At 49.1% G+C, this 26,382-nt stretch overlaps 1 protein-coding gene across 8 annotated transcripts in view; it reads right to left on the bottom strand.

Moving 5' to 3' along the window:
* The window catches only part of LOC149325734 (vacuolar protein sorting-associated protein 33A-like), a 98,201-nt gene that overhangs the window by 68,856 nt on the left and 2,963 nt on the right, over window positions 1–26,382 (bottom strand). For 5 of the 8 annotated variants that reach the window (XM_089563334.1, XM_089563333.1, XM_089563335.1 and 2 more), the window contains exons 2-6: window positions 21,733–21,798; window positions 14,639–14,766; window positions 10,672–10,876; window positions 1,720–1,821; window positions 1,098–1,214 (exon numbers count right to left, since the gene is read on the bottom strand). In XM_089563334.1, the coding sequence (XP_089419460.1) occupies window positions 1,098–1,214; window positions 1,720–1,821; window positions 10,672–10,876; window positions 14,639–14,766; window positions 21,733–21,798 (618 nt within the window). Of the gene's footprint in view, window positions 1–1,097; window positions 1,215–1,719; window positions 1,822–10,671; window positions 10,877–14,638; window positions 14,767–21,655; window positions 21,799–26,382 lie in introns of those variants that run through there. The other 3 variants (XM_089563337.1, XM_089563338.1, XM_089563340.1) reach the window with 2 other exon arrangements.

Here is a 26,382-nt window from a genome sequence, read left to right as displayed (position 1 = left end):
TCGACGTGGCCGAGAAGTGCGTCCGATGAAGGTGCAACCAAAAGGGAAACACAAGCTGCAAAAAGCACACGTTCCGAGGCAAGCCGCGCAAGTTTCCCGAACTGGAAGAAGAGCTGCTCCTCTATTTGATGGAATTTCGGAACAACGGCTACGCGTTGACAGTGGACATGGTGCGCGGCTTCTTTTGGGATGAGCGTGCACCAGAGCACAGCACCAGCTCAAGAGTCGAAATACTCCGCGAGTGACGATTGAACGTAGAATAAATGTCGCTCATTCCCTGGTTGGTGTGTTTTTACTTGAAAAAAATTTTTTTTCGCACATCGCGTGTATGGGCCGCACCCCAAAAATTGGCCACCGAATCTGGAAGAAAAACAGTGCGGCCCTTATACGTGTTTATACGGCATGTCGCGCGGCGAAATATAGTCATGAGGAGCTTTAGACTGTGTGCAATACAATTGGCCGCTTTCTCCGGCATACTGGTAATAAGTTTGTGATTTTTTCGGCGAAATTTGATTTTCCGGACAGCCCGATTTTTTGGTTGTTTTCGCAGTCCCTAGAGAGTCCGATAATCGGTTGTCGACTGTATTACCTAGCACAGCTCTATATGTTGGGTCTTGCAGCTGCCCAGTTACCGTGCGTTGGCCTCGTCGCGCGCTCAATGTACCGAGGCTGTTGCCTGTGTACCTGTGTTGGTGAAGTTACACACCAACCGGCCCACGTGGTTACGTTGTAGCATCATTGGCTACAGTTCCATCTTAATCATAACCAAGAATATTGAGAAAAAGTGTCTTAACAACCTGTAACAAATTACCTAATCAGGCTTGCATTATTTTCCCCTAATCTGGGAAGAACTGAGGTAAGCTGAAACTAATTTAAGTTTTTTGTAAACAGGAGGAAGAAATGCACATATGCATACACTCCTAATTTCAGTACGATACCGGAAATAATGAAATCTTCCCTGAAGCAGACTGTACCAAGTCAATGGGGGACTACACACAGATTATGAATGGTGGACGTCCCAGAGGACAGTCCCCATTGACACAGTGCCTCCATCGTGGGTGGCCAGCAGCCGAGTGAGCCCACCACCGAAGACTGACCTTGGCCATCTTGCCCTTGGCGTACACATTTGGGATGACCCCGTACAGGGACTGCAGGGTCATCAGGGCCCGGGCCACGTAGTGCATGGAGGTGGTGTCTTCCTCCACATGGCACTCCTGCAGGGGGAGGAGAGGGGGGTTGTGGTGCCTGACACACAGCCTGTCCCATCCTGCCATTCTCTGACCTGAGCTGGATGCCCATATTTATTTTTTTTTTTTCTGCTCAAACTAATGTCTGTCCCTGAATCAGGGACGTTGAGCCCATTCGTTCGGTGCCATGTTGAGCTCTTTGCACCGGGGCACGTCTCAGCCCCACTGCATCCCGCTGGCGTGGGTTGTTTGCTGGGCACCACCAGAGTCGGGGGGGCCACTGGCCGGCCTGGGCCGACTCGGTCAGCCTGGTGCCCTTCATCCCAGGACTCCTGTCTTGCCCCGTCTGTGAGAGGAGAACTGGGGCGCTTGCGCCACTGTGGCGAACCTGACAGACAGTGTCCGCAATGGCTGCACTCAGGCCAGAGGGTATCCCAGTGGGGCAAGGCCCCTGTGGGAGGAAATGATGATCCACCCAAATTCTACGCGCATGCAGGCCTTGCTGCTGCTCAGGCCCTTTCTGGGGGCTCACCTTGAAGGAGGCCTCCATCTCCATGGAGAGGACGTCGCTGTCCACTGGGAACAGCTCCAGGGCGTACTCCTCAATGTCCAGCTCCCCGTACACACCACGCTCCTGCACCAAGGCACCAGGCATTTTTACAACAGGCAGGGCTGTTGACATATGCAGCACTGCAGAACAATCCCCACCTAAAATAGGGAGAGACATCTCTGGCCAAGCCACAGGCGGCTGCTTTCCTGGATGAGCGACAACCACATGTGAGAAAAGGTGGCAGCTGTCCAGAGCACACCCCACTTCGACCACTCCCAGTGGAAGAGCCTTTATTTCGTGACAGCCACCACCAGCACAACTGGACCAGTTCCTCCCTTTGACTGAGCTAGCAAATCCACGACAGATGGTGTGCTGCAGCATCACCAACTTGACACGACCACCCCCGGCACTCTAGCTAAGAACTCTGCGCGCACCCCCCCCCCCCCCTCCCCAATGTGTTTGTTTTCAGCCAGTAGCAGATGCATTTTCATTTTCACCCCTCCCCAGAAGCGACTAGATGCCCACGGGGGACACGGGCCGGGCATCGTTCGAAGCACCACAAGCTAAGTGAAATGTTACATGAAGAACACCTGAGGGAAATAACAGGCGAAGGCGTTTAAATACACACAGAGCACTGACTCACAGTGGCGGAAAAGGAAACTAGCCAGCAAGGACGCAGCAAACAAGGACTAGGAAATAGAGACGGCAGGGTTTGGAACAGACAGACGTGACAAAGTGCTGTGTGTGAAACCACGTATGCCCATTTGTGCCAGTTAGCCCTTTCCAAACTCGTATGATGAAATATCAAGTGGCCCCAGTAGTAGCTCCTCTAACTAGAAGTACAGAGCTTTAAATAACTGGAAGAAATGCAGCAGGCATGAAATGGATTATTTCAATGCAAAAAAAGCAAACTACAGAGTCCATAGAGAAATTGGAAAAGGCAAATCAGAAAGACATAGATCAGAGTGCCTTGGTACGCGAAGCTACCAAGAGAAATTTAACCAGGAATATGATGTATGTGCAGTGTGGCCTTACATCTGCAGAGACCACGGAGCAAGAGACCGTCAGGAGTGGAAACTCCACTGTTTGTGGCAACCAGAAAAGGTCACAAGCCCCCCGGTCATGCTGGTGGCGCCTGGAAAGAAATCACCACCACTTCGGTTGCCAAGGCAACCAGTCAAGCGTGTTGCTGCCGTTCGGCCGCGCATGCCTGACTTCTATCGAGGGCACTCTCGCGCGCTTCTTTACCGCTGGTAGGCCGAAGAGCAACTGGTGCGACGCTTCAACCATTTGAGCACAGTAAGCAATAAAACGCGTTCTTTTCTATGACCGCTATAAGAAGACCTGTAGCTTGTCCACAGGGCACCCCTGACACCCCCCGCAATGACTTTTCGGAGATGTCAGAGCTGCCGAAAGATGCAGGGAACAGCCTCTGGACGCAGTCCAGCTTACTTCGGATGGTCAAGGATTACCTCGCCTCTAAGCTCACCGTAGTACTCATCATGTCTCATCATGTTGCTCGTGAAATGCTTCTCAAAGACGTAATCTCTCGATGTGAGCTGACGGCCGCCCCCAGGAATTGCCGCAGCCCGTGCTTGCAGATGCTCAGGATCATTCGGTGCCTTGAAGGCACACTTTTGCAATTTTGAACAAGACACCTGCGTCCCATCTTAGTCTAGCAAATTCCAAAGGAGGCCGCACTGCGCATAGCCGCACTGTTAGTATTATGGCCCTCAGACAGACACCAACAAGAACTGTTGCCGTTTAAGGGCGCATAAACACAACGTTGCAGTGTGCCTGCTGAAGCAAACACCCGTGTCATCTGCTTGTCATCTGCTTTGAGCGCACGCTGCCAGAGCCGCCTGCCCGGGCACTGCATTTGTTTGTTTTTTTCGCTGCGGCTTCTACGATGTGCCGCATGACGCCACCACTGCATACGGCCCTGTCAGCACATACAATTGTGACCTTATCTGGTCGCTCGCACTCATGGGAGTTTCACCTCCTGAATGGCCTTCCTCCGTGGTAGAGACAATTGAACATCTCACACTAGAATGGGGCAGTGTCCGTCCGGATGTTGATGCAGGCACAGCCACTCTTCCTGAGGCCCCAGGGTTTAGAGATAACAATGTTTATGTGAATGAGTTGGGTCGAAGTTAGTGACTGGAAGATTGGTGACTAAAAAGCAAGGCAATGAGGTAAGGCTCTGTATAAGAAAGAAAAAAAAAGGTGAGCATGGTGGCAACTGCCCCCATCCGTCCATCCAGGCAGATTCCAGCCACCTCCAGAGCATGCATCACACTACGATCCAAAACTACAGGGCCACTGGCAGTCTGGCATGTTCATACGAATGCCTGGTGTTTTGTCCTTCTCTTGTGTCGTCTTTCATTGCACTGTTTTTTCCATTTCGTAAAACATGTGCCAACCAGCCCGTATTTGGCCTCTTCTACCTTCATATCATATTGCAGCTGCACGAAAGCAGTGCAGTGCATAAACGCTGATCTGATGCCAGGTATATTTGGTCTGTTTTAAGGTGGTCATTCGCAGCAAACCAGGATTTTTCATCAAGCTTCAATGCATACAGGTTTTTGGCCACAACGACACTGTGAAATGGTGATATGAATGGCAAGAATTTCACAATTGTATCACGGTTTCGCAGGTATAATGCGCTGAGTGGCTGAATAACCGCAAACATTTCTTAACAACTGTCGTCTGCTCACTCAATTGCAGCACTTTTAATCCGCTAATCGAAAACATATTTTGAGCACTAATTTTAGCTGTTTCATTAACTCTTTCGCTACCGCAGAAAAATGGACGGTTTGGAGTGTACGGAAAGAAAAATTTTTTTCACAAGAACTAATACACCCAGCACATATTGCAATGCATGAAATTGTAGCTTATTAGTTACACTTCTGAATGAAACAAACAGAAGAGTTGTGTGTGCGAAAGTAAATGAACATTTATTTGTGAAATTTGCTAAAAACACAAAAAAAGTATATAGCAAAAACAAAAATTACCGGCTGCTCTAAGCCAGAACTTGATTACAGGAAAACTGGAATATACACACTGTTGCACATGTTTATAGCTGTCAGTATTCACAGTTTCAGCTATGAGAAAAATTTAGTGCACTTTCCATGGCCTGTCAAGTCAGGGGTCATGACTGTGGTGCCACTGTGAAGAGGAATCAGGGGTGAAGATGTGATGCAGAGGTAGAGTGACAAGTGCTTCACATAAGGTTTTATCTTTGTTCCTCCCTTGTTCTCTGATAGCCGAGCTTGCAGTTTCTTCTTTTTTTAATTTTTTTTCGATTGGTGTTGAATGGATTCTATGGGAGGATTGGGGGCGTGAACTTCATTTCCCTCATCATACCCGAAGATTTCTTGAATGAGCTGCTCCCTGCAAGCCAGCTGATAAAATTTGGCATTTTAGGCAAGCTCTAAAACATCAGAATCAATGAAATAAGTTTTAGCGATGTGGTTCGAAAGCCAGGACACTTTCCAAGTTTTGCCAATAGATGCTGCCGTCACTGAATCATCCAGGTCCGTTACGTGCAAAAAAACGAACAAAAAAAGCGAAAAACCAATTTTGAGAAATGATTTTTGATGGCAGAGGGCCAGAATAGATTATTCTGGTATTTCAGTAGAAATAAAGTCTCGGCAGGTCAACAATTCCAATGTATATGATGATTCCAATGAACATCAGCATCTCCAACAGATTCACGTCTTCCCATGAGCCGTCATGCCGAACTTGCTGAAAATCTTCATCCATGCATACTTATTAGTGTTTCTGCACACGGTCTTCATCATTTCCGCCGTGAAGAGCATCAAAAAAAAGTCGAGAAGTCGAGCTAATCTCCGAGCGCCGCTCCGCAGCGATGTGCCGATATGGACACCTAGCTGTCGTCTTGGTTGAAAAACGCGACGCGACCTTGAGCATTTGGCAAACTGCCTTCGCCATATGTTGTCAAGACCCTGAAGCACAAAAATAAACCACTCTCATCAATTACAAACCGTATCAACCGCAGAAAACCCACAGCGAACGAAAACAGAACTTACATGCAAGTACGCGCTGACGTTCCAGGCTCCCGAGGCGAAGTCTCGCTGTCGAAACCGAAATCCAACGCTTGTACATTGTTGCCCGACTAATAACCGCTGCTTTCGTCGCAAAAAACGAAACCGAAACCGGCCGACGTACTCGGTGTCAGCTTTCGTTTTCGAGGAGCGCACGGCGACGCGGACGCCATTTTCTCCGGCTGACGCCGCTGCGGCCGTTCAAAGTTTTATTTTTCACGGCGCCCCCTCATCTCAAAACACTGAAACCAAGGCTGCAATCGAAAGAGCAGTTGTTGAGCTCGCTAGCTAGATGGCGGAGCGCATACACGACTCTCCAAAATGAGCTTTTTTGTGCGGGCGATTTGAATCGATCATATGCGATCGATGGCCTATGGCGCGGTAGCGAAAGAGTTAAGCTCAAACGACCCTCTGGGTGCCAACAGCAGTGTCCACTGCCTCTTCTAAGACGCCGCATGTGTGAGTAACAGATAGATTGTGGCCTGCTTCTGCCGTGGAGCTCTGCCCACAACCAGGAGAAAAAGTGGACCCCCTTTCCTTCTGACCTAATCACGAGGGGAGGCTCAGGGATCTCCATGTTTCCGGCTTGTGTGATAAACATTAAAAAGCTGGTTCACTTCACTGCAGTACTTGGCAAGTGGAGAAGCATGGGAGTGTGGACAGAGCCAACAGCTTTCTGTTTTTTTTTTTAAATGCGAGCTTATAAGATGAGTGCACACTGAATACACATACAGTATTTACCGCACAAGTGCGTGCGTGTAAGGGCCGCACTTTTTTTTTTCTGCAGTTGAGGGCCAATTTTCGGGGTGCAGCCCATACACGTGATGTGCGAAAAAAAAAAAATTTTTTTGATGTAAAAACACACCAATCAGGGAATGAGGGGCATTTATGCTACATTGAATCGTCACTCCAAGCTGGTGCTGTGCTCTGGTGTGCGTGCTCATCCCAAGGGAAGTCGCACAGCATGTCCGCTGTCAATGCGTAGCCATTGTTGCGCACTTCACGTAGCAGAGCAGCTTTTCCAATTCAGGAAACTCTCACGGCTTGCCATGGAAAGCACACTTTTTTTCAGCTTGTGTTCCTCAATGGATCCCTTTGGTTGCACCATCGTCTGACACAACCAAGGGGCGCGTCTGACGCCACTGCGGTGGCTCAGTGGTTACGGCGCTCGGCTGCTGTCCCCGAAAGGCACGGGTTTGATCCCGGCCGTGGCAGCTGGATTCGATTGAGGCAAAATTCCAGAGGCCCGTGTGCGGTGTGATGTCAACAGTGCACGTTTGAGAGCCCTAGGTGGTCGACATTTCCGTACACCTTCACTACGGCATCCCTGATAGCCCGAGTCGATTTGGGACGGTAAACCTCCATAAACTAAGCTAAATCATCGTCTGTAGCACTTCTTGGCCAAGTGGAATTTCGTGCTCGCCGAACACTTGCTGTGCTCGAGAGGAAACTCCCAGCCGTGCAGCTACTAAGGTCTACGCCCATTATGCTAAAACTGCAACGTTTGGTGGCAGCACACGAAAGGGACAACTAGGGTGACCTAACACGCTACAACTCCCATGCCTCCGACAGCCACAAAAAACTGCAGGACCAAGAAGTTGACGATGATGATGAGCCCAGCCCTCGGGCACCAGTCGTGGGTGACACCTTGAAGCTCCTGTGCAGGCGCGGCCTCCACAGTCAAGCGCACCATTGCTCGCAGCTGGAGCTGATCGCAGAGGCCCCAGCGCGTGCACCTAGAAGGCTATTCCCATCTGGGTCGTGGAAAGTTCGGGTGAGGCCCTTGGACTGACCTTTGCTTTAATATTCCCTTCGGGGAAAACAGGGTGTGACCTGTACACGGGTGAGGCCCTTACACATGCTTATATGGCATGCATGCAAGAGGTGCACTCGTGCAGGCACGAAATAAAATGTTGGACTGCCTGGGTTGGGTCATTAAAGCAGTTTCTTCAAACGGCAACTTAAAAACTGCACTGCAGAATTCCCCCTTTGGGTAAGCGTCAAAAAAGTGAAAAAAAGTAAGGCCCTCCTCACCCAAACACGCAGAAATGAGTCGAAGGAAAAAGAAAGCAGGGAAAGAATTGCAGTTCAAAGTGTGCACTTCTCTGTGCAGAGATTGGTGCCGACAGAGCTTTTGCAGTTCATGCTGATGGAAGTTGATTTCGAGCAGCCAAACTCAATCTCTTACATCAACCGCAAATGGCTTCCTGCTGCTCATCCTGACGCTAAGTGTCGCTTGGCCCACATGCTACGCCAGTGGTGGCATGTTGCACTCTGCTGACACCATCACAGGCCCCCGGAGAATCTCCCCACACGCAGACAATCCTCGAGCTCTGAGCAGCCCTTCCCACAGCCAGCCTCCTTGGTTGGCTTCACTGGCCAGAGCGGGTGCTGGACCACGCGTCCTGAACCCTGAGAGGGAAACTGTGGCACGTGCTTCTTGCCACCCCTGCACTCAGTCCCCGCGTGGCAAGTTAGGCGATCTCATCCACAGGACGACACTTCCAGAGTGCAGTTTCAGAATGCGCATGCACACACGGGGAGCGTGCACCTGCCCCTCTGCAGCTGAGTGCCTGCAGGTCATCCTCCTCGATCCTCTTGCACAGGCTGCCATCAGCCAAAGAGGATTCCACCAACCGGGATGGCCACGGTGGTGGCAACAGCAGCAGCAATTTTCAACACCTGACCCCACCAAAAAAAGGGCTGGGACGACCTTCCCTTTGGTTCCCCACAACAAGCGACCAACACTGGACAGACAACTTCCGGTAACTGACCTAACAGGAGCCGGCCCGAATCGGAGAGAGTCAGCCGCAGTTGTAGCCCTCACCTGTGTTCGATACACACGTTTAATGTGGCACCACAGTGCACTGCGGACTTGCATTTCCTCCCCGCCCACACGTGGACTCTGCAACAAGTGCCTCCGCTTGCTGTGCTGTGCCTCGTGTTGAATTGCCTGAGGGTATTTAACCAGCGTCCTAAGTGAGAACAATCGCTCATCCAGTCACCCGACATTATGAACTTTTAATTCTTGGCTGTTTGCTCTTTTGCACAACATTGTAGACGACAGCAGCAGGGATTACTCAGCAAGGCAGCTGTGTTTAAGGACGTGGCCTGACACATGCGCAGTTGTTCGTCTCCCAAGCAGGACATTTTGCTCTGTCCCAAATATGCAAATCAGTGTCTCCAGTGCCAGTAAACCTGTCTGCGTGTCCGTGCCCATCCTTCTCCCCCGGCCCAACCACCCTGCACCACAACAAGTGCTGGGTGGGCCACTGGTGGGATGCACAACACTGTCTGCTCAAGCACAGCAACTGGCAATGGCCAAAGAATTGAGGCACATCTTTTTTAGCAATGCACACTGACGGAAAATGCGGACAAAAATCGCATCGGAAAATGAGGTATTTGTACAGGCCTATTTCCCATGCACCCCTAAGGGTGAGCTGCACCACCAGTGCACTCCATGATACTTCTCTGCACAGCAAGAGAAGTGGCCACCTGACTGTGGCAGGCAGACAGTTGGATGCACTGGGAGAGAGCCCACCTCTCAGTGGTCATTGCTGTATCTTAAAAGGGCCTCTTTGGGCACTAAGCAGGGGGGGGGGGGGGGGGGGGGGGGTGTACAGTCACAAATAAATGATAATATTCGACACTTAGTTACACAAAATCCAAAAGCACCGACAGAAGGAGAAAATTCAAAGTTGAGCGTACACAGGAACAGAGCCTTCTTCCTACTCGGAATTTATTTGCAAAAAAAAAACATTCAGTTCTTGCACAAAGGCGCCATGGCCTAATATGAAAGCAATATCAGCTCGTTCAAATCATGTACGGCAAGGTCCGTGCAAACATTGATTCCATTTTGAGAGCATGATCTAAAAGCGGAAAGACATTATGGGAGGGTCTGATGACATGAATGAAAAGTGGCTGTGATACAGCCTGTGAAAATGTGAAAATAGTGCTAGTTTTCATCGCCTTTCAAGTGATAGTAGCGTTAGCGATGCTTTGATCACCGTTATGCTAGAATGGTAGTCCCTAGTTTTAAATCTCACTCCTTTATTCTGTTAATTAAGTACATTTGATGCAGGTTCCAAATAAAGAGATGTATGTTCTGTGTTTGACCAAACAAGGGAACTGTAAGCTAAAAGCTTCGTGGCAGGGTTAGCTTGGTGCAAGTGACACACCAAGGTGATTCACTAAGAACTGCATCGATGTGATTGTTCCATGCTAGATCAGAACACCTGGGCATTTGACTGTGGAGACACTCTCAACGGGAGTACTATTCGTGAATTAAAAGTGATTCTGAGGCTTACTATTGGTGGTGAATGTTATGGCCTTTTTTTTTTTACAGACATTAATTTGCATTTGCCACTGCTGACACCAAGTAGTGATTCTGTCAAGGTCTGCCAGCAAAGCGTGCAGTCAAGGTTGGTAACCTGTCTGTAAATAACACAGCAGATAGTCTACCAGTGGAGGCAGTAAAGTATGGTTAATGTAGACCAAGAGCACAGTCCGCCTGAGCACCAAGCCTTGTGGCCCTACAGATTCACCCACGGACAAGAATACCCATTTACAGAGACATATTGGTAATGACTGGGAGGAAAATTAGTGATCCAGGTAATGACATCCTTGAGAGAATTTACTCTCAGTAGTAAATGAGAATGGGGTATCTTACCAAACGATTTCATGAAATCAATAAATGTAGCGTGGATGGCTGCGTCTCACACAAACGACCATGCAGGAAGCCATGCCCATTAAGGGGAACAGAAGTTGTGCTCGCTTGAGTATTTCCTTCCACCAGTTTGCACGGTTAAGGAGACAGGTCTGCCAGCACCGATTGGTCGCCTGACTTGTGCCCACAGGGGCCACTCACCTCCAGCTGTCGGATGCAGGGCTGGCTCTTGCGGGGCACAAAGAACACGTGGAACTCCTTCCGGTGGCCACCGCCCGACTGCCGGGCCTGCCTGCAACCGAGATCAGGGATCCTTCCTTCGCTGTGGGGCAGACTTCTGCTTGGCTCCCTTAATGATACTGCACAGGCCGTTCCTCTGTCTTCTGCTGACTGTGTGTGGCATCGTCTGTTATTTCCATGTGCAGACAAAATTCCTTCCAGTGGCAACCATTTCCACACATCACAGCGTTCACTGATTATGCGTAAGCTTTCAACTCAGTAGAAACCTCACCAGACATGCAGGCATTGCGGAATCAGGGTGTAGAAGAGCCTTATGTGAAAACACTGGAAGGCGCCTACAGCCACTGCACAGCTACCATAGTCCTCCATAAAGTCAGCAATAAAATTCCAATAAGGAAGGGTGTCAGGCAGGGAGACACGATCTTGCCTATGCTATTCACTGCCTGTTTGCAGGAGGTACTCCGGGGCCTGGACTGTGAACAGTTGGGGATAAGAGTTAATGAAGAATACCCAAATAATCTGCAATTCGCTGATGACATTGCCTTGCTAAGTCACTCAGGACATGAGCTGCAAAGCATCACCCACTGCGAACGCCCAGTCTGCCCTATGTACACCAGACCACAGAGAAGATGGATCTTGTGCACCACTCCTGTTTCACAGCGCACAAACGCAGCCCAGTGTTTGACTGTGCATGCGCGGGAAATACGGTCAACCTTTTCCGCCTTTTTTTTTGCACAAGGGGGCATGGTCTACCTAATTTCAAGGGGGCGGATAAGGCTACTTTGACATCGTATCTTTTTGCCATGTGTCTTAGGCCATGTGATAAACGGTGGATGTAGGGAATGACCGCAAGCTTCTTCAAATTCGGCTACCCTGATAATGTCATCGTTCAGTCCTGCATAAAATTAATGAAATGGGTCAAAGGCAGTTCATCCCCCGCTGAAGGGAACTTGAAGAAGCTCTACTCATATTCGCTAAACACGACCGCGCTATCGCAAGTTGAATCTTACAGGTACCTTGGCATCGAATTAGCAAGTAATCTGAACTGGTCAAAGCACATCAAGTCACTTGCTGCACGTGTTTCCAATTCACTAGGTTACATTAGACGATCACTCACATTTTCTCCGTCCACGGTAGGACTACTCACATATAAAACATTCATCCGCACCAAACTCGAATAAGCATCGACAATTTGGAACCCCCACCAATAACACCTCATTCAGGCATTAGAAGGAATCCAAAACCGAGCTGCTCGTTTCATAACATCCCAATATGATTCTCGGCTGAGTGTTACTAATATCAAATCTTCCATTGGTCTAACTCCCCTGTCATCACGAAGTAAGATAACAATACTATTGCCTATTTCACAAACTTTGCCATAATTTCCCGCATTTACCGTATTTACTCGCGTAATAGGCGCACTCGCATAATAGGCGCACCCCTAGTTAGGGCGCGAAAAATCAGATTTTTTTATTTCCGCGCATAATAGGCGCACCCCGAACTTGGCACTGTGATCAATACTGTATTTACACGATTGCAAGACGACGCCTCGCCACCCCTCGCTTCCCAATCTTTATTTTAACAAAGTTTTTGCTGAACTGACTACTGGTCCACACTTAGTGCTGCTGCCGTCGCAGCTGCTGCGGACCCACAGCACGTACAACGACATCGCGTAGAACAGCCGCACACAGTTTTCAGGGATGCTCACTTTAAACGTCTGTTTGGAAAGCTTCATTTCCAGCCGGAAACGTTCCCGACTTAGGCCCGCGAAAACCTCGGCGCTTGGAGTCGCGTACGAAAATTTAGGGACGCCTCAGTCACAACTGCCGCACTTCTCGGCCAAGTCGTATTTTCCGACCTGCCGCACGCTTGCCGCGTTCGAGAGCAAACTCCCAGCCGTGTAGCTGTTAAGGTGCTTGCCCGTCGAGCTAAAACAGCAACGCTCCGCGGCAAAGCCATAAACCACGATAACTATCGCGCTACCGCAAATCCCGGCACTTGACAGCAGCAACAACAACAACAAAAGAAACGAGCTAGAGATGCTGATGGCGATATAGATAGCGAAAGCTCGCGGCGGAGGAAAACGATGATGATGATGAGCTTGGCCTTGGGCGCCCTCCGTGGGCGGCGTCTGGAAGCTCCTGTGCGCGTGTGTGGCCTCCGCGATCAAGCGCCCGTTGCGCGCAGCCGGAGCCGATCGCGGAGGCCTCAGCGCGTGCATTCCGAAAGTTTCGGTGCGGCCCTTACACGGACTTTTCTTTTAACATTTTCTTCGCGAAAACGGGGTGCGGCCCGTACACGAGTGCGTTTACGCGGTGTGTTCAATTCTGCGAGTCGAAAAATTTCCGGAAATTTTACCCCGCGTAATAGGCGCACCCCGAACTTTGAGCCGGATTTTCTGGAAAAAAAAGTGCGCCTATTATGCGAGTAAATACGGTATGTGAAAGCCTTATTCTGCCCCCCTTGAGATCCTCCAGATGTTTGTTTAATTGCAGTACTGTTCAGCGCATTCATGGTGCCACTAATGCTTTCAATAATGCATTTCTGCCAACTGTTATATCCGAGTGGAATGTACTTCCCGACGGTATTGTGAGTGAAATCAAGCCAGTAAAATTTAACCACTTACTGATTGCTCATTTTTCTCCTCAATTCCTGTAGAAACCCTTTTTATTCGCTTATTTATTCGCTTATTTATTTCGCTTATTCGCTTTTATTCGCTTATTTTATTCGCCTTGCTAATTTCAATGCCTTTACTGTGTTTATTTGTGCTTGCCATATATATTTGTGTTCTACCTTTGTGACCCCCACCCCCTTGTGTAATGCCCCATTGGGGCCTGTAAGGAAAAATAAATGATGATGATGATGATGAAAAAGACAAACACATGCCGCTGGTGGGATTTGAACCCCCGACCTCTCATTTTTCGCGTCCGGTTCTCCACCAACTGTGCTATGGCGACTTTTTCTTCTTCCCAACCCTGGTATTCACCACATCTTTCGACTGAAACCCCTTCTGGCTCAAGCCACAGGTTGAGTGCTGCGGTCCAGCATGTGCGGTTTCCACACCCTATGAGGTCCATTGAGGGAAAGCACGTCGTGTGGCAGTAATCATGTTCAGTAGCGGCAAGGGAACCAACACTCTGGTAAATTGAAACAAAGTCTTCGCTTAGCGCCCTCTGCAAGACGTCCCAAAACACAATTGCATCCTTCCACTTGCTTTCGGGGGTAGTCATGTGTAGTGTAATCAAAACCTGAGAGTGTTCACTGCCCTCGTCCATAATGTCCTCTTTTATCGCGAGTGGCATGCAGGCATTGCAGGTTGTAGAAGACTCTTGTGTGAAAATACCGGATGATATTCATAACGAATGCACAGCTACCATAGTCCTCCATTAAGGCAGATAATAAAAATTGCAATGAGGAAGGGCAGCGAGACACGATCTCGCCAATGCTATTCACCGCCTGTTTGCAGGAGGTGTGCCGAGGCCTGGATTGGGAACAGTTGGGAATAGGAGCTAGTGGAGGATACCCCCGTAATTTGCAATTCGCTGATGACATTTACTTCCTGGCCCTCAGGAGATGAGCTGCAAAGCAATGATCAATGAGTGAGACAGGCAGAGCAGAACGGTGGGGTAAATGTTGACATGCCACGATTATGTGCAGAAAGGACAGATGAGCATTTAGTCACCTAATAAGCACAGCTGCCAGGAAGCGGTGGTTTGCAGTTTTTGAAAAATCCCAAAAATTTTATGGACCACATTTACGTTCTTCCTTGCACAATGCAACACTTGCAGCACTGTCACAATGCAACGTCGCAAGCAAGATGTGGCAAATAAATCAGCATAGGAGAGAATGTTAATTTTACCAGGAGCAGCTGTGTCCTTGAAGAAACTGAGCGAGAGGTGCACCTGACAGCCTGTGCCACAACACTCACTCGAGCACCTGCTGGGCGATGAGGTCCATGAGGGGCAGCCGGGGCCGCACCAGGTAGATGACGTGCTGGGCCGTGGTGGAGACCGGCCGCTGGGCTGCCAGGTGGAACATCTGGGTCACCTGGTGGTCCTGGAGTTGGGAAAGAGTGTCACGCACGCCTGCATCCCATTCGGCAGACCAAGGGAATAGTAGTGCACGCTCAGAGTCATCTCAAACAACGAACCGACTCCATTCTCAAGTTTCCCACTAGTTCAAATAACAGGCACCAATTACCGAGTAAAAACAGCAGCAGTTTTTTTTCAACTATTTCAAAAACACCTTGACACTACACAGAATGCTGCCACGATTGGTCTGTGCTTCCGGAAAAGAAGAGTTGAGCACCCCAAACCTGTCCATGCGTGTCAACCTCAGTGCTGGCACAGGGCTCAGCCAGGGTTAGTGAACCCAGCCTCATCTCAGAGGCCGCGTCGCAAAACTCAGCTGGCATTTGTCATCTAAGCTGCCACAATCAGAATCAAAGGGCATCTTCCCTGTGCCTATGACACGACTCGGTCGCCAGTTAAAAACATCCTAGTCGAAATCAAAAGGAAGAAGAAAAGGGCAGGGCACCCTAGCCTGTAACAGAGTGGATTCCAAGAGAAGGCCAGGGCAGCAGGGTGCGGCCGAAAGTTGGGTGGGAGATTAACAAGTTTGCAGGGATCATCGGGTGACCACAAAGAACAGGGTGAACTGCAGAGGCCTGTCACCCGCGGTGGGCGTAGCCAGGCTGAGGATGACAACGATGAAATAGCACTCACAGAGCCAATATACACAGACCATGTTGCATGTCCCCCAATGAGCATCAGGCCAGCTGCAGCTGTAATTGACACTAGCGTTTTGCTGTTTCCCATGAATATTCATTTTGTACAAATACTCAATGAAAAATCACACAAATATCTGATACTATTGAGTTAAGTCTTTAGCACCACGAGTCATATTCAATTCTGCAGCAAAGCTAGCCTAGTTTATTCGATTTGGTCTCAAAAAAGCCTTACTTGTATGGCCCTACAAACGACCAGTTTAAAGAGACGATGCTGAGAGTGCAGCCCCAAGGCGAAATCACCTTCAGGGAATCCTTGGTGGGCAGAGCAAACAAAACGCACACTCAGTCTGTTTCTGCTGGTGGAGAACTCACCCAGGGAAGCAAGCACCTTCAGCCCTTCTGGCCATGCAGCCAAGTAATGTGAAACATGCCACACGTGCAAAAGTAAAAAAAAATCTGAAAAATTAAAAGATGCCACACTGGTACATCCAAGAAAATGGGTCTGATGCGTGTTAGGCACAGTAGTTTTTTTATCTGCTGCCGCTCCATGAAAATTTTGCCAGAAGAAATTCAAAATCCCGGATGCTTTGCCTATTGAATGTTGAACATGGATTCTTCACACAGAGTCCTCTCGGAAGTACACACTGAGGTACTTAAAGTCAGAAACTTTCTCCAAAGGTGTAGCATTTAAGTAGTATACACGGTTCACTGGGTTACATTTATGCATAGGCAAACAAACATATTGCATTTATTTGAATAGGGTGCCATTTTCCATGAAGCATCATTGGTGGACGCCGTCTAGATTGTGTTGCAGAGTGGACACATCGTATTCGCCAACTGTTGGGGTGCGCAGAAGAAGACATTGCACACTTGGTCCCTCTTTGGTGATCACTGAAGCATGAGCCTTCATTTTCCTTGTTTTGAGGCAAAAGTCCCTTTCTTTGGAATTCTGTGCACTCGCATAGTTCGTCATCTCCCCCACTCAAAGGCTGCTTTCTTTCCAAATGCACCACCACCGCAAACAGCTCAGCCGAGCTACCCGACACAAGAGCTTGGAGGTTGGTGGCAACAGAGATGTAGTGAACGGTTATAAATCGAGGCACATGGCTCAAAAAGAGTGGTACAGTTACAAACTCTTTTCCACACATCTCCATCTGTTGACCATCTCCTCTGGCAGAGTGCCACCAGAGAAGCCTCCTCCTTCCAAGGTGGCAGCCACCCTTTTGTTACGCTGGAAAAAATGTTTGAATTATCCGCAGGTTTGCGTTGTCGAATGAGTCCCAAAGAAACAGCCAAGAATTGCATGTGTGGTGAAAGACTGCAGGGCAATGGGCGCCTGCTTTCAAGAGAGAAACAGTGCAGACTCTTTCCATCAATGCTTTTTTTACTGGACTGGCAATCGCGCAGAACTGCTCTGAAATTTCTCGGGCCTCCTGCAACGCAGTGGAGCACACAGTGAGGAGGCCTCAACAGCACAGCGTGCAGGGTCAGCAAGAATGGAACAGAAGGCCAGGGCGCCCAGCGATGCATCATGCAGTGTCTCGGTTGCTGCACAGCCATGGAAAAGGTGCAGGCTAACAGAGACTGAGCTGCTTTCATCGATGAGGCTGTCTCTTCTCCGGCTGTTGTCAGAGAGTGGCTCTGCAGCATCGAATTCAGGCTTTGAGCAGGGCTACCTCAGCAAACCCTCGCTGCCTGGACACAGCGTTCCTTCAGGAGCCCATTCAAAGTAGGCGATGTGAGACCTGTAGCATCCGATTCAGTGCACACACCACACCACAAACTGACATGGTCATTGGCCAGGACCAAGCAAGCTGTTCAAATTATCCAGGTTTCCAAATTAATGGGGGTTGAATTAACAAACTTCTACTTTCTTCAACGATGTTCAAAACAAACATATTCACCATTGTGCTCTGTCTGTCTAAGTCAATGAAATTTACTTACTACTACTGAACCCAAGGGAAGGGGCCTTCAACGGACATCTCTGTAAATCTAGCTGCTACTCCTCTGTGTCCACCTCCTTCGAGGCCGGCTACCAGGAGGACAGTGCATACAAGCTAAGCTGGCATCAACCCTTAATGCAGCACACAAGTAAACACAACAGCCAGGACACTCACAGAAACGATTAGCAGAGACACAAGGCCCCATGGGACTTGGCAGTGGGAAATTTGCCCCCTATGCTGGCAGATGGTAGGGGCATCAAAGGTGCTGCCAAGAAGAGCCCTCTAGCACCGACATGCTCAAGGACACTTCATGGCCTCCCTTTTCAGGAGCGAGAGGTCTGTCTGGTTATTAGCCTGGCATGCTCCTCAGGGTGAAAGTAGAGGGTGAACATACTCAACACTCACAAACACACATGATTATCAAACGGTCTCCACCAAACCTGTTTCGTCCCTCGCACAGCCGAAGCTGCATCACTCCAGGGACATGCCCCAGGTGCACGGGGCCATCCTGACGGAGTCCCAAAGCACTAAACAGTGCCTTGCGATGGGGACTTAGGATTGGGCAGCGGCCGATCAAGCGTTGACGATTTTCACACACACCACATGTCGGGCACAGGGGGCAACTTGATGCACCAATTTTATGATGATAGAATTTAGTGACTGCAACGTCCAGGCAAGTTCAGTGCAGGCAATTATGAACACACCTATTGTGCGGCATACAAAAGTCACAAGTCAGGTCGATATGAAGAAGGGGTCTATGCTGACGCTGCAGATCACTGCACAGAGAGCATCTGCCAGGATTCAGAAGCCAGAAGTCTCGTGCCATCCCTGCGAGAAAAGGCTGTGGGTGGGAGCATCGCCATGCCCCAACCTCGCTGCACCGTCTGCACTGAGTGGGTAAACACTGCAGCACAACACAGCAACGCAGCTCACAGGCCTCGGTGTGCAATCCATGCTCCAGTCATCAAACATCTAAGGCTTCCCGATGCCGATTGTAGTGGAGCGAGAGAGTCACCGAAGATATCCCACGCCGAGGGCAGTGGTTGCAGAATGTAAGTGAATGCCAGCCAGCTCGGTGGCAGTTGTCGAGGTGCGATGACTGAGCATTGCCGAAATTGTGGTGCTGCACACTGATGAATCCAGACGCCAGTCGCCGACGAGATGGATGAGACAGAGCCAACAGTGTAGGTGTGGCGGTGCACAATGCAGCAACCATGAATGTGCTAAAGTATTCAAGTGCAGGATCGGGGGTGTTTGTTTTTCTTTTAATGGCAGGTGTCCTGATCTGCCATGCTGTGCACCTCCAAGGCGGTTGTGACAGTGATGGGAGAAGGTGTATGCACTGCTCTGCGAGTGGATGTTTAGGTGCTCGAGCCACAAATGGCACCTGGGCACTGATGCATATCTGCTCTCTGCTGGAGTACCCACCCTGAAGGGGAAGGCCAAGGCAGGTTCTTAAGGCTGGAGAGTTTCATACTTGTTTGGGAGACACCCTGAAGAGCTGGGAGACTGTAGCACAGGAGGCCTCTACCCCATACAGCTGGTGGAGAGCATACGAAAGACAGAGGTTGGGACCATGACCCGTCAGATATCATCCCTAGGAATTTATGCCTTCTGACATAAGGTACCTTTAGAGAGAGAGAGTATACAGAGAGAGCATTTTTTATTCTCTCTGATCGACACAGCACTGTGAACTGCGAGCAGCTGCCTTCAGGTGAGAAAGGGCAGCTTGGCTACGGTCCTGGGCAGGATCTTTTACTGGTAGCTGCCAGGGCACCACCATGGAGCTCATCCATGGTGAACAAGGGGGGCAGCATTAGATGAAGGGGTGTTGGAACCTATGTGGCTGTTAATCGAGCAATGATCTTAGAACAGAAAGCCTCCACTGCACTGAGACGACAAATATTCGCATTTATAGTTATGCACTCAAAAGGATTCAGTGGTGCAGGCCGACTAATTATACAATGCTCCATACCTTAGAAAGAGGCTTCCTGGGATCAAGCTTCCCACAAAAAGGTCACCATTCCCCTCTTGCTAGCTTGTCCAAATGGCACTGAACACGTATCTGTGCAAGCCTAGCAATGCTGATGCCTTCTCTATAATTCATCCTGCGTGCACGTCTGCCTCTCTCCTCTGCGGCGAGTGGCTCCAAGTCGCTCATATTCAGCACTGGCAGTTGAGTACGCTTTTGGTAGAGTTATAACCTTAGTGCCGAACCTTTTAGCACATGCTACAGCATCAATGAAGTCTTCATAATCAAGGTTTGAGAGCTCCAGTTTTTCTACTGCGTCAGTGAAAACACGCAAATTCGTGTAGTGCGCCTCACACCACTGGGAACTGAAAAGAGCACCACCAACCTCAAAGTACATAGGTAGATCATCGATGCCATGGGATTCTATGTCAACACTCCAAGTTGTTGAAGTCAACAGATGGGCAGAAATCATGTCAAGGGATCTTGCACCTTGATAAAAAGTTGCCTGGCTGAGTCAAGTTAACCTGTTGTGCTGTGTGAAATCAAATAACTGTCGTCCTCAGGCTGTTGATCTGATGCCTCCCCAAATTTTTTCTGCAGAGGCTTCCCCGCATTTCATTTTCCTCAATTAAAGCAGTTTTTGCTGACTTATGACCTGTATTACTGGAGTGGATGATTTTCTCCTTTTGGCAGGCAGTGCAGCGGATAGCTGCTTACCACAGCTAGGACTAAAGGGGGTCATCTGGGTGATGGCTGCCACCACACCGAGAGCAGCGCAAGCCACACGGACGACATCTGCTCCACTGGCGGGGTTCCTGAATGTACACCCTCGGATGGCTGAGAATAACGTATTGCGGCGCAGATCCTTTCACAGATACAGCGTGGATATTTTCCTAGTTTCCATGGCGGAGCTCCCTTTAGCAGTGCAGAGATCCCTTGATGACCGCAGTTGCTGGGACGGGGCTCACAGGCTTGAGTTGCCACTCCAGCTATGCTTGTTATACTTGCAAGGGGCGCTCAGTAGCGTGCGCCACACGGGTGTCAACTGCCAGAAGGTTTAGGCACACGTTTGGATGAACTGGAAGAACACCGCCTGGAGCCACACATTCCAATCCTTGCCTCAATGTGAGTGGATTGAAGCGGGTGATGCAGTGCCCAGAATACACTGGATCGATCACCACCTTAAGGTTGTGCCTAGGTGTTTGAGCTACGTTCGGAGTGTGTGCACTCGAAAGTGACCACTTTGGGCCGCAATGGCCCTTTGAAGGCATATGAATTAAATCTGTCAGACCCTTCTCCGGACTTGGCAGTAGTATAGATGATAGCAGAAGAATCTGACGAATCAGAAAGATAGTGCTGGTCAGAAGGCAGCTGCAAATTATAGTTAGAGTTGGAAGCTTCAGGGGTCCGTGAGGATCTGGAAATGCTAGTCCTGATGCAGTGACCGCAAGGTTTGGGGCAGCAGGTAGGGCTGGCACAGTGGGCAGCTGAGTTAGGCCTGACGGAATGCCAGGAGGAGAACAGCCAGGTGTTGAGCCCGGGTGCGGCAGAGCCACGCCCACCGCAGGAATCATGCCAGGACAGTGCAGTTATCTTAACACACTTGTTCAGCACCAGTGAGAAATCCTCCACACAGAGCCCCCCCCCCTACTTCTGTGTCCTCCTTTTCAGGAGCTCACACTTCAGTGGTGCCAGCCAGAACGATACCAGTGGTGGTGTGGTCAATCGCACTAATCAGCACTCACAACCAACACTTGTGTGTGTTGAAAAGGTCAGGACTCTGCCATTCCCCTGCCCGACACAACGAAAAGGCGGAAACACAGCAGAATACAGTATGCAAGTTGTCACTTCTTGAATGCTGGAAAAAAATATGCCTACAGCACAAGTGACACTCAGGAGAGCCCAGAGGAAGCACACCACTGCTTTCTTCTATTCATGCCACTTTAAGTAAGTGCACACATGTTTCCCCAGGATTGGTAAATAATTTATAACTGATTTATTCTCTCGCACTATTGCGGTTCCTGCAATCGAATAATGGGTGATGCATGATAAAACCGCAATATAACAGTTGGTTTTGTTATTGCTGCAGCCATTGAGGCAGGCTGGCTAAACTGCAACAGTGATTCAAAACTGTGGATGAGCGATTAAACGGCAGTTACTATGTGTGTGATGATGATGTCCGTTCGGCTGGAGAAGCCCGAACAGCATGACACATGAGATTCAAATACAAACTAACTGGCGGTGGTTCCAGAACAAGATGCGCCCAGCGGCACAGCATGCTGGCACAGAGAGACCCAGTACCAGAGTGCAGCTGATCCAGCATGTGTGACCTCATCCGAGGGGGGGGGGGGTGCAGGCAGAGCACAAGCACCACTCACCCGCAGCAGGCCAAACTCGGCGATGAGGCTGAACGGCCCCGCCAGGGACTCATCCCACACGATGGCCTGGAAGAAAAAGCCACCACTGGAAGGTCACACACTCATTCCAACACCACGCAGTGCGCTGGCTGAGACAGCTTAACACCATTTCGCCAGTAAGGGGTAAAATTTAAAAAAATAACCATGTCCCCAAACCTTTAAAACCAATATCCTCATCAAACCTGAGTAGAAGTTTGGCCTCTCAGCACTAGTCCCAATAAGTTTCTGAAGCCGCCTCGGCAGTCCCGTGAATGTACAGATGTATGTGTGAGGGTTTTCTCCATGCTCTCCACTACTGTCTTCTGGGCCAACATAAGCAGTTTAACAGTCCATATTTAGGTAAATACATGTCTGGCAGAATGCAGATTTAATCCAAATTAGGGGAAATCTCCTGTTTGGCTGGGACCAGAAATCTGGTTCAGACATAACCAACCTGCAAGGCTGCTCAGAACACAACCTTATTTTTTCACACCAGCTGAAAAGATGACTACGTGCTGGCCAGTAGCATTTTGGATGCTAGAGTGATGCACTAACTCTGTAAAAGACACGTGCATTGTAATTCCCAGCCACTAAGCGAACTGCATCATGGCTGAGTGGGCAGCAAAAGAAAGCAGCTCCAGGAATGGGCTGGACAGCTGTGCGTTTCCCTGGGTCCACCAGGCCAACCCCCTCCACATCACTGCAATGCTCGCTTGCATGATAAGCCACCAAACACTATCAACACTGCCACCCAGGAGACCACTGTTGTGGGACACCTGACTCAAAGGCAGGCTGCTTGTGCCCCCATTGCCACACCCCAACTGATGCTGACGGCACTCTGTTGGGGCCCACACAGTCCCCATTTGTGGCCCAAGGGAATCGAGCAGCAACAAGATGTCTGCAAAGCTAGGAAGATCAAGCCATAGAGAAAAACTTGACACAACTGTCAGTGCGCTTGAACGTGTGCACAGGCTTGGTAAAGCTTGGCCCGCAATTACCGAGAAAGAACGTCCATTGTGAGCGTGGCCTACAAGGTTTCTAAACACACTTCACTTTAGATATCCCAAGACTTTTCACAAGGAATTCATGAACAGCGGAAACAGTTATAGAGGGAGGCTCAGGAGGAGAAAGATAACAGATAGTTGGTTGGTTTGGTTTATGGGGTTTAACGTCCCAAAGCGACTCAGGCTATGAGAGACGCCGTCGTGGAGGGCTCCGGAAATTTCGACCACCTGGGGTTCTTTAACGTGCACTGACATCGCACAGTACACGGGCCTCTAGAATTTCTTTGCTAACGTTGTTAATCTCCTTATGAAAAGCTCAGTGTTGATAGCGTTATGGCAACCAAAGGATATTGCATCAAATTAGCTAAAACACTGCTCAAAATGATGACAAAAGATTTATTCTAAATCATCATCTACAACACAGAACACTAACTGCACAAGTGTAGCTAGGAAATCAACTAAGTTTGAGGATATTATTTGCAATGATGCAGATGCTGCTCTTCTGGCTTAGTAACACTGTCTGTTGACAGGGAATTCCTACCTCCGGGCATGGTGTCTACCACAAAGACGCGGCAGTAGCGGTGGAGGAGTGTGTTATTTATACAAAAGTAGTGAATCTATGCCTGATGTAGCTACCGCAGAGTGTATTCTTTGCAAGGCATATTTGGTAAATAATAGGTTCTTCACACAGGCACCCTAATTCCAGCGTTATTTGTTATGGATGAAATACAGAATTAAAAAATGCCTCATCATGCGTGTGAGAATAGGATAACCCTGTCCGGAGATCTCATTTACACAGACTGGCCAACTCTGTCGCTGAAAGATTGCACCGTAAAGGAAGCAACGTTAGACTCAGCATTCCCTCGCTGCAAGCGGCTGAGAATATGGGAGGACATCTCGAAATAGCTTCTTGACCTTCTCTGAGTGGCACCACAAAAGCATCCACCCTGAGCAGAGTCTTTGCAAACAAGAACAGCCAAAATTTTGTTCTTGCCAATTTCAGTCACTCATATGCTTTCATTTACTTTCGACAGGTTCACAACATGTGGGCCTCTTCAGTAGCGGTGGCTGTTAGGAAGGAGTCAACCCTCGGATAACTGCTGCTCAAAAGAAAACTAAAGCAGCTAAGGAGAAAAAAAAACGACGGTGCTGGGTCTGACATCATTGCACAAAATTTCTGCTACGGCCTAAAAATACAAAGAAAACCACAGAGAATGTTTTTTCCCATGCAGAAGACGACAATGAGCGGAGCAACATTGACCAAGACAGCACTATGCAATGGACAGAGGTGATGCAGAGACGCGTTCAGCTGCGCACTGACCTTCAAGCTGACCTGTTCACGCCACCATGGGGCTAAACTCCCAGCCGTGGATTTCTTTTTCTGCCTCTTTTTTTTCTTTCTAAGCTCCCAAGGTGCACATGCAAGATACGATTTTGCTAGGCTCTGAACCTCCGGATTTTCACACTAAAAACATTATGGTGTCCCATTGCGTAAGTAGACTGCTACGTTTCCAGAAAAATCTCCCCTACTGCTACAGGCTGGGATTCATGTGCGATTCACAATAACCGATCATCTGCATAAGCAGCCGCACGTCCACTTCATTTTTCTCCAACGCAATAGGAATTTGTTACCTGCATGCATAGATCATAATGCATTCTACGAGAAAACAAAGCTCATTGCTTTCGTGCATACCTACCACCAAGTTCTGTTATCTTGTTTCCTGTAATGGTGAACATGCATCCTGTGTGGAACACTGATATTATTGATTGCTTTATCATGCCTGCTGTTTTTTGTAGTTCTTTTTTTAGTTCGTGACTTTTCTTCTTATGCATATTTTCACCACAATTTGCTGTATGGAAACCAATACGTCCCCCCTCCTCACGTAAAGCCTTCGGGCCTTTAAGGAAACAATGAATGAAACTAAACAAAAAAAGAGGACTTCCACAATTTGCATGATGCCAGGGCGAGTACAATACGTTACGAAGTCTACTTCACTCTTTGTCTCGCCATTGGGGCTCTTCCATGTCCACTTCCTGTTCTCTCGTTTGTGGAAGAAGGCATTAATGATGCGTAAACTATTTCTCTCTCCAAACTCTACAAACAGCTCCCCCCCTGCTATTCCTGGAGCCTAAGCCCCCGTCTCCCACTACCTGGTCTCCATCCAGCTTCTTTGGCACTGAAGTCGCCCATCAGTACTGTGATTGTACTCTGCTCATCGCCGATTCCATGTCTTCATAGAAGTTTTCAACGATCTGGTCATCATGGCTGGATGCAGGCGCGTAGGCCTGCACCACCTTCAGCTTGTGCCTCATATTAAGACTAACTACGATAGCTGCCGCCCTCTCGTTAATACTGTAAAACTCCTCGATGTTGCCAGCTATATCCTGATTTATGAGAAATCCCACACCTAGTTCTCGCCTGTCCGCTAATGCACGATAGCACAGTGCGCGCCCACTCCTAAGTACCGTATACGCCTCTTCTGTCCTCCTAACCTCACTGAGCCCTATGACATATTCCAGTTAATACCTGCCAATTCCTCCAACAGCGCTGCTAAACTAGCCCCACTGGATAAGGTTCTTGCGTTAAGCGTTGCCAGGTTCAGTCTCCAATGGCGTCCTGTCCAGTGCCAATCATTCTTAGCTCCCTCCGCTGCGTCACAGGTCTGACCGCCACCTTGGTCAGTTGCTCCACAGCCGCTGAGGGCAGAGGGTTAATTGGGTTGTTCGTAGAGAAGCTTGTGGCCAAGTACTGCACCAGGGTGGCCAAGTACTGCTCTGGTGAGGAAGTGCGTTGCCGGTTCCATTCACCGAGATCAGGCAGCACCCCAAGCCTGTTCGTACAGTTCCATTGACACACGGAGTGTCCTCTTTCTAAAGTAAAACCCGGTGGAGAATTGCAAACACCGGAGACCCAGGGTAAGGGGGGGGGGGGGGGGGGGGGCTATGCCTTGCTAGGGATAAGCCTCAGCGCGAGGCCCAGAGACCCAGCGTCGCGAAAAACGCGGCCAAAAAAGGCCAGTGCCTCAGAAAAGGGAGCTGGCAAGGACATACAGTGGCTGCAATTGGCAAGCGACAGGGTTAATTGGAGACACATGGGAGGGGTGTTTGCCCTGCAGTGGGTGCAGTCAGGCTGATGATGATGATGATATCAATATTCGATGCATATTCGAATCATATTCGAATCAATATACCAATATTCCACAAAGTAAACGAGGTGGCGGCGTCGCGACTTGCGCGCAACTGTTTCAATTGTTTTCTGCAAAACGATTACAGCATAGTAAATAATAACTATGAGGCTGTAGCTGCAATGATCAACTGCTCGTTGGCGTGTACAGGCCGCCTCATGGTTGTTTTGACCACTTCTGTACTTGTGCTTTCTTTTGCTACAGAAAACAGGCTGAAGCTGGTGATTGGCGCAGCTTTCGATGTTAATTTACTTGTCCTTGATACAAAGCATGCACTACTGACTTCTACAACTACAATGTGCTGTCAACTTCCTTCTATTTTGTGCATCGCATGCTTGTCGTGCAATTTCATCATTGCTAAAATGCACAAAATGCAATTAAAGTAAGAAAGTAAGAAACAGCGCAAAGAAACACAGACACACGAAGAAACGACACACACACGA

Source organism: Amblyomma mixtum, chromosome 10, assembly GCF_055824585.1.
Source record: "Amblyomma mixtum isolate Tamu chromosome 10, ASM5582458v1, whole genome shotgun sequence".
Classification (NCBI taxonomy): Eukaryota; Metazoa; Arthropoda; class Arachnida; order Ixodida; family Ixodidae; genus Amblyomma; species Amblyomma mixtum.
The sequence above is the reverse complement of the archived record's forward strand: the minus strand, read 5'-3'. Positions and strand labels throughout refer to the sequence as shown.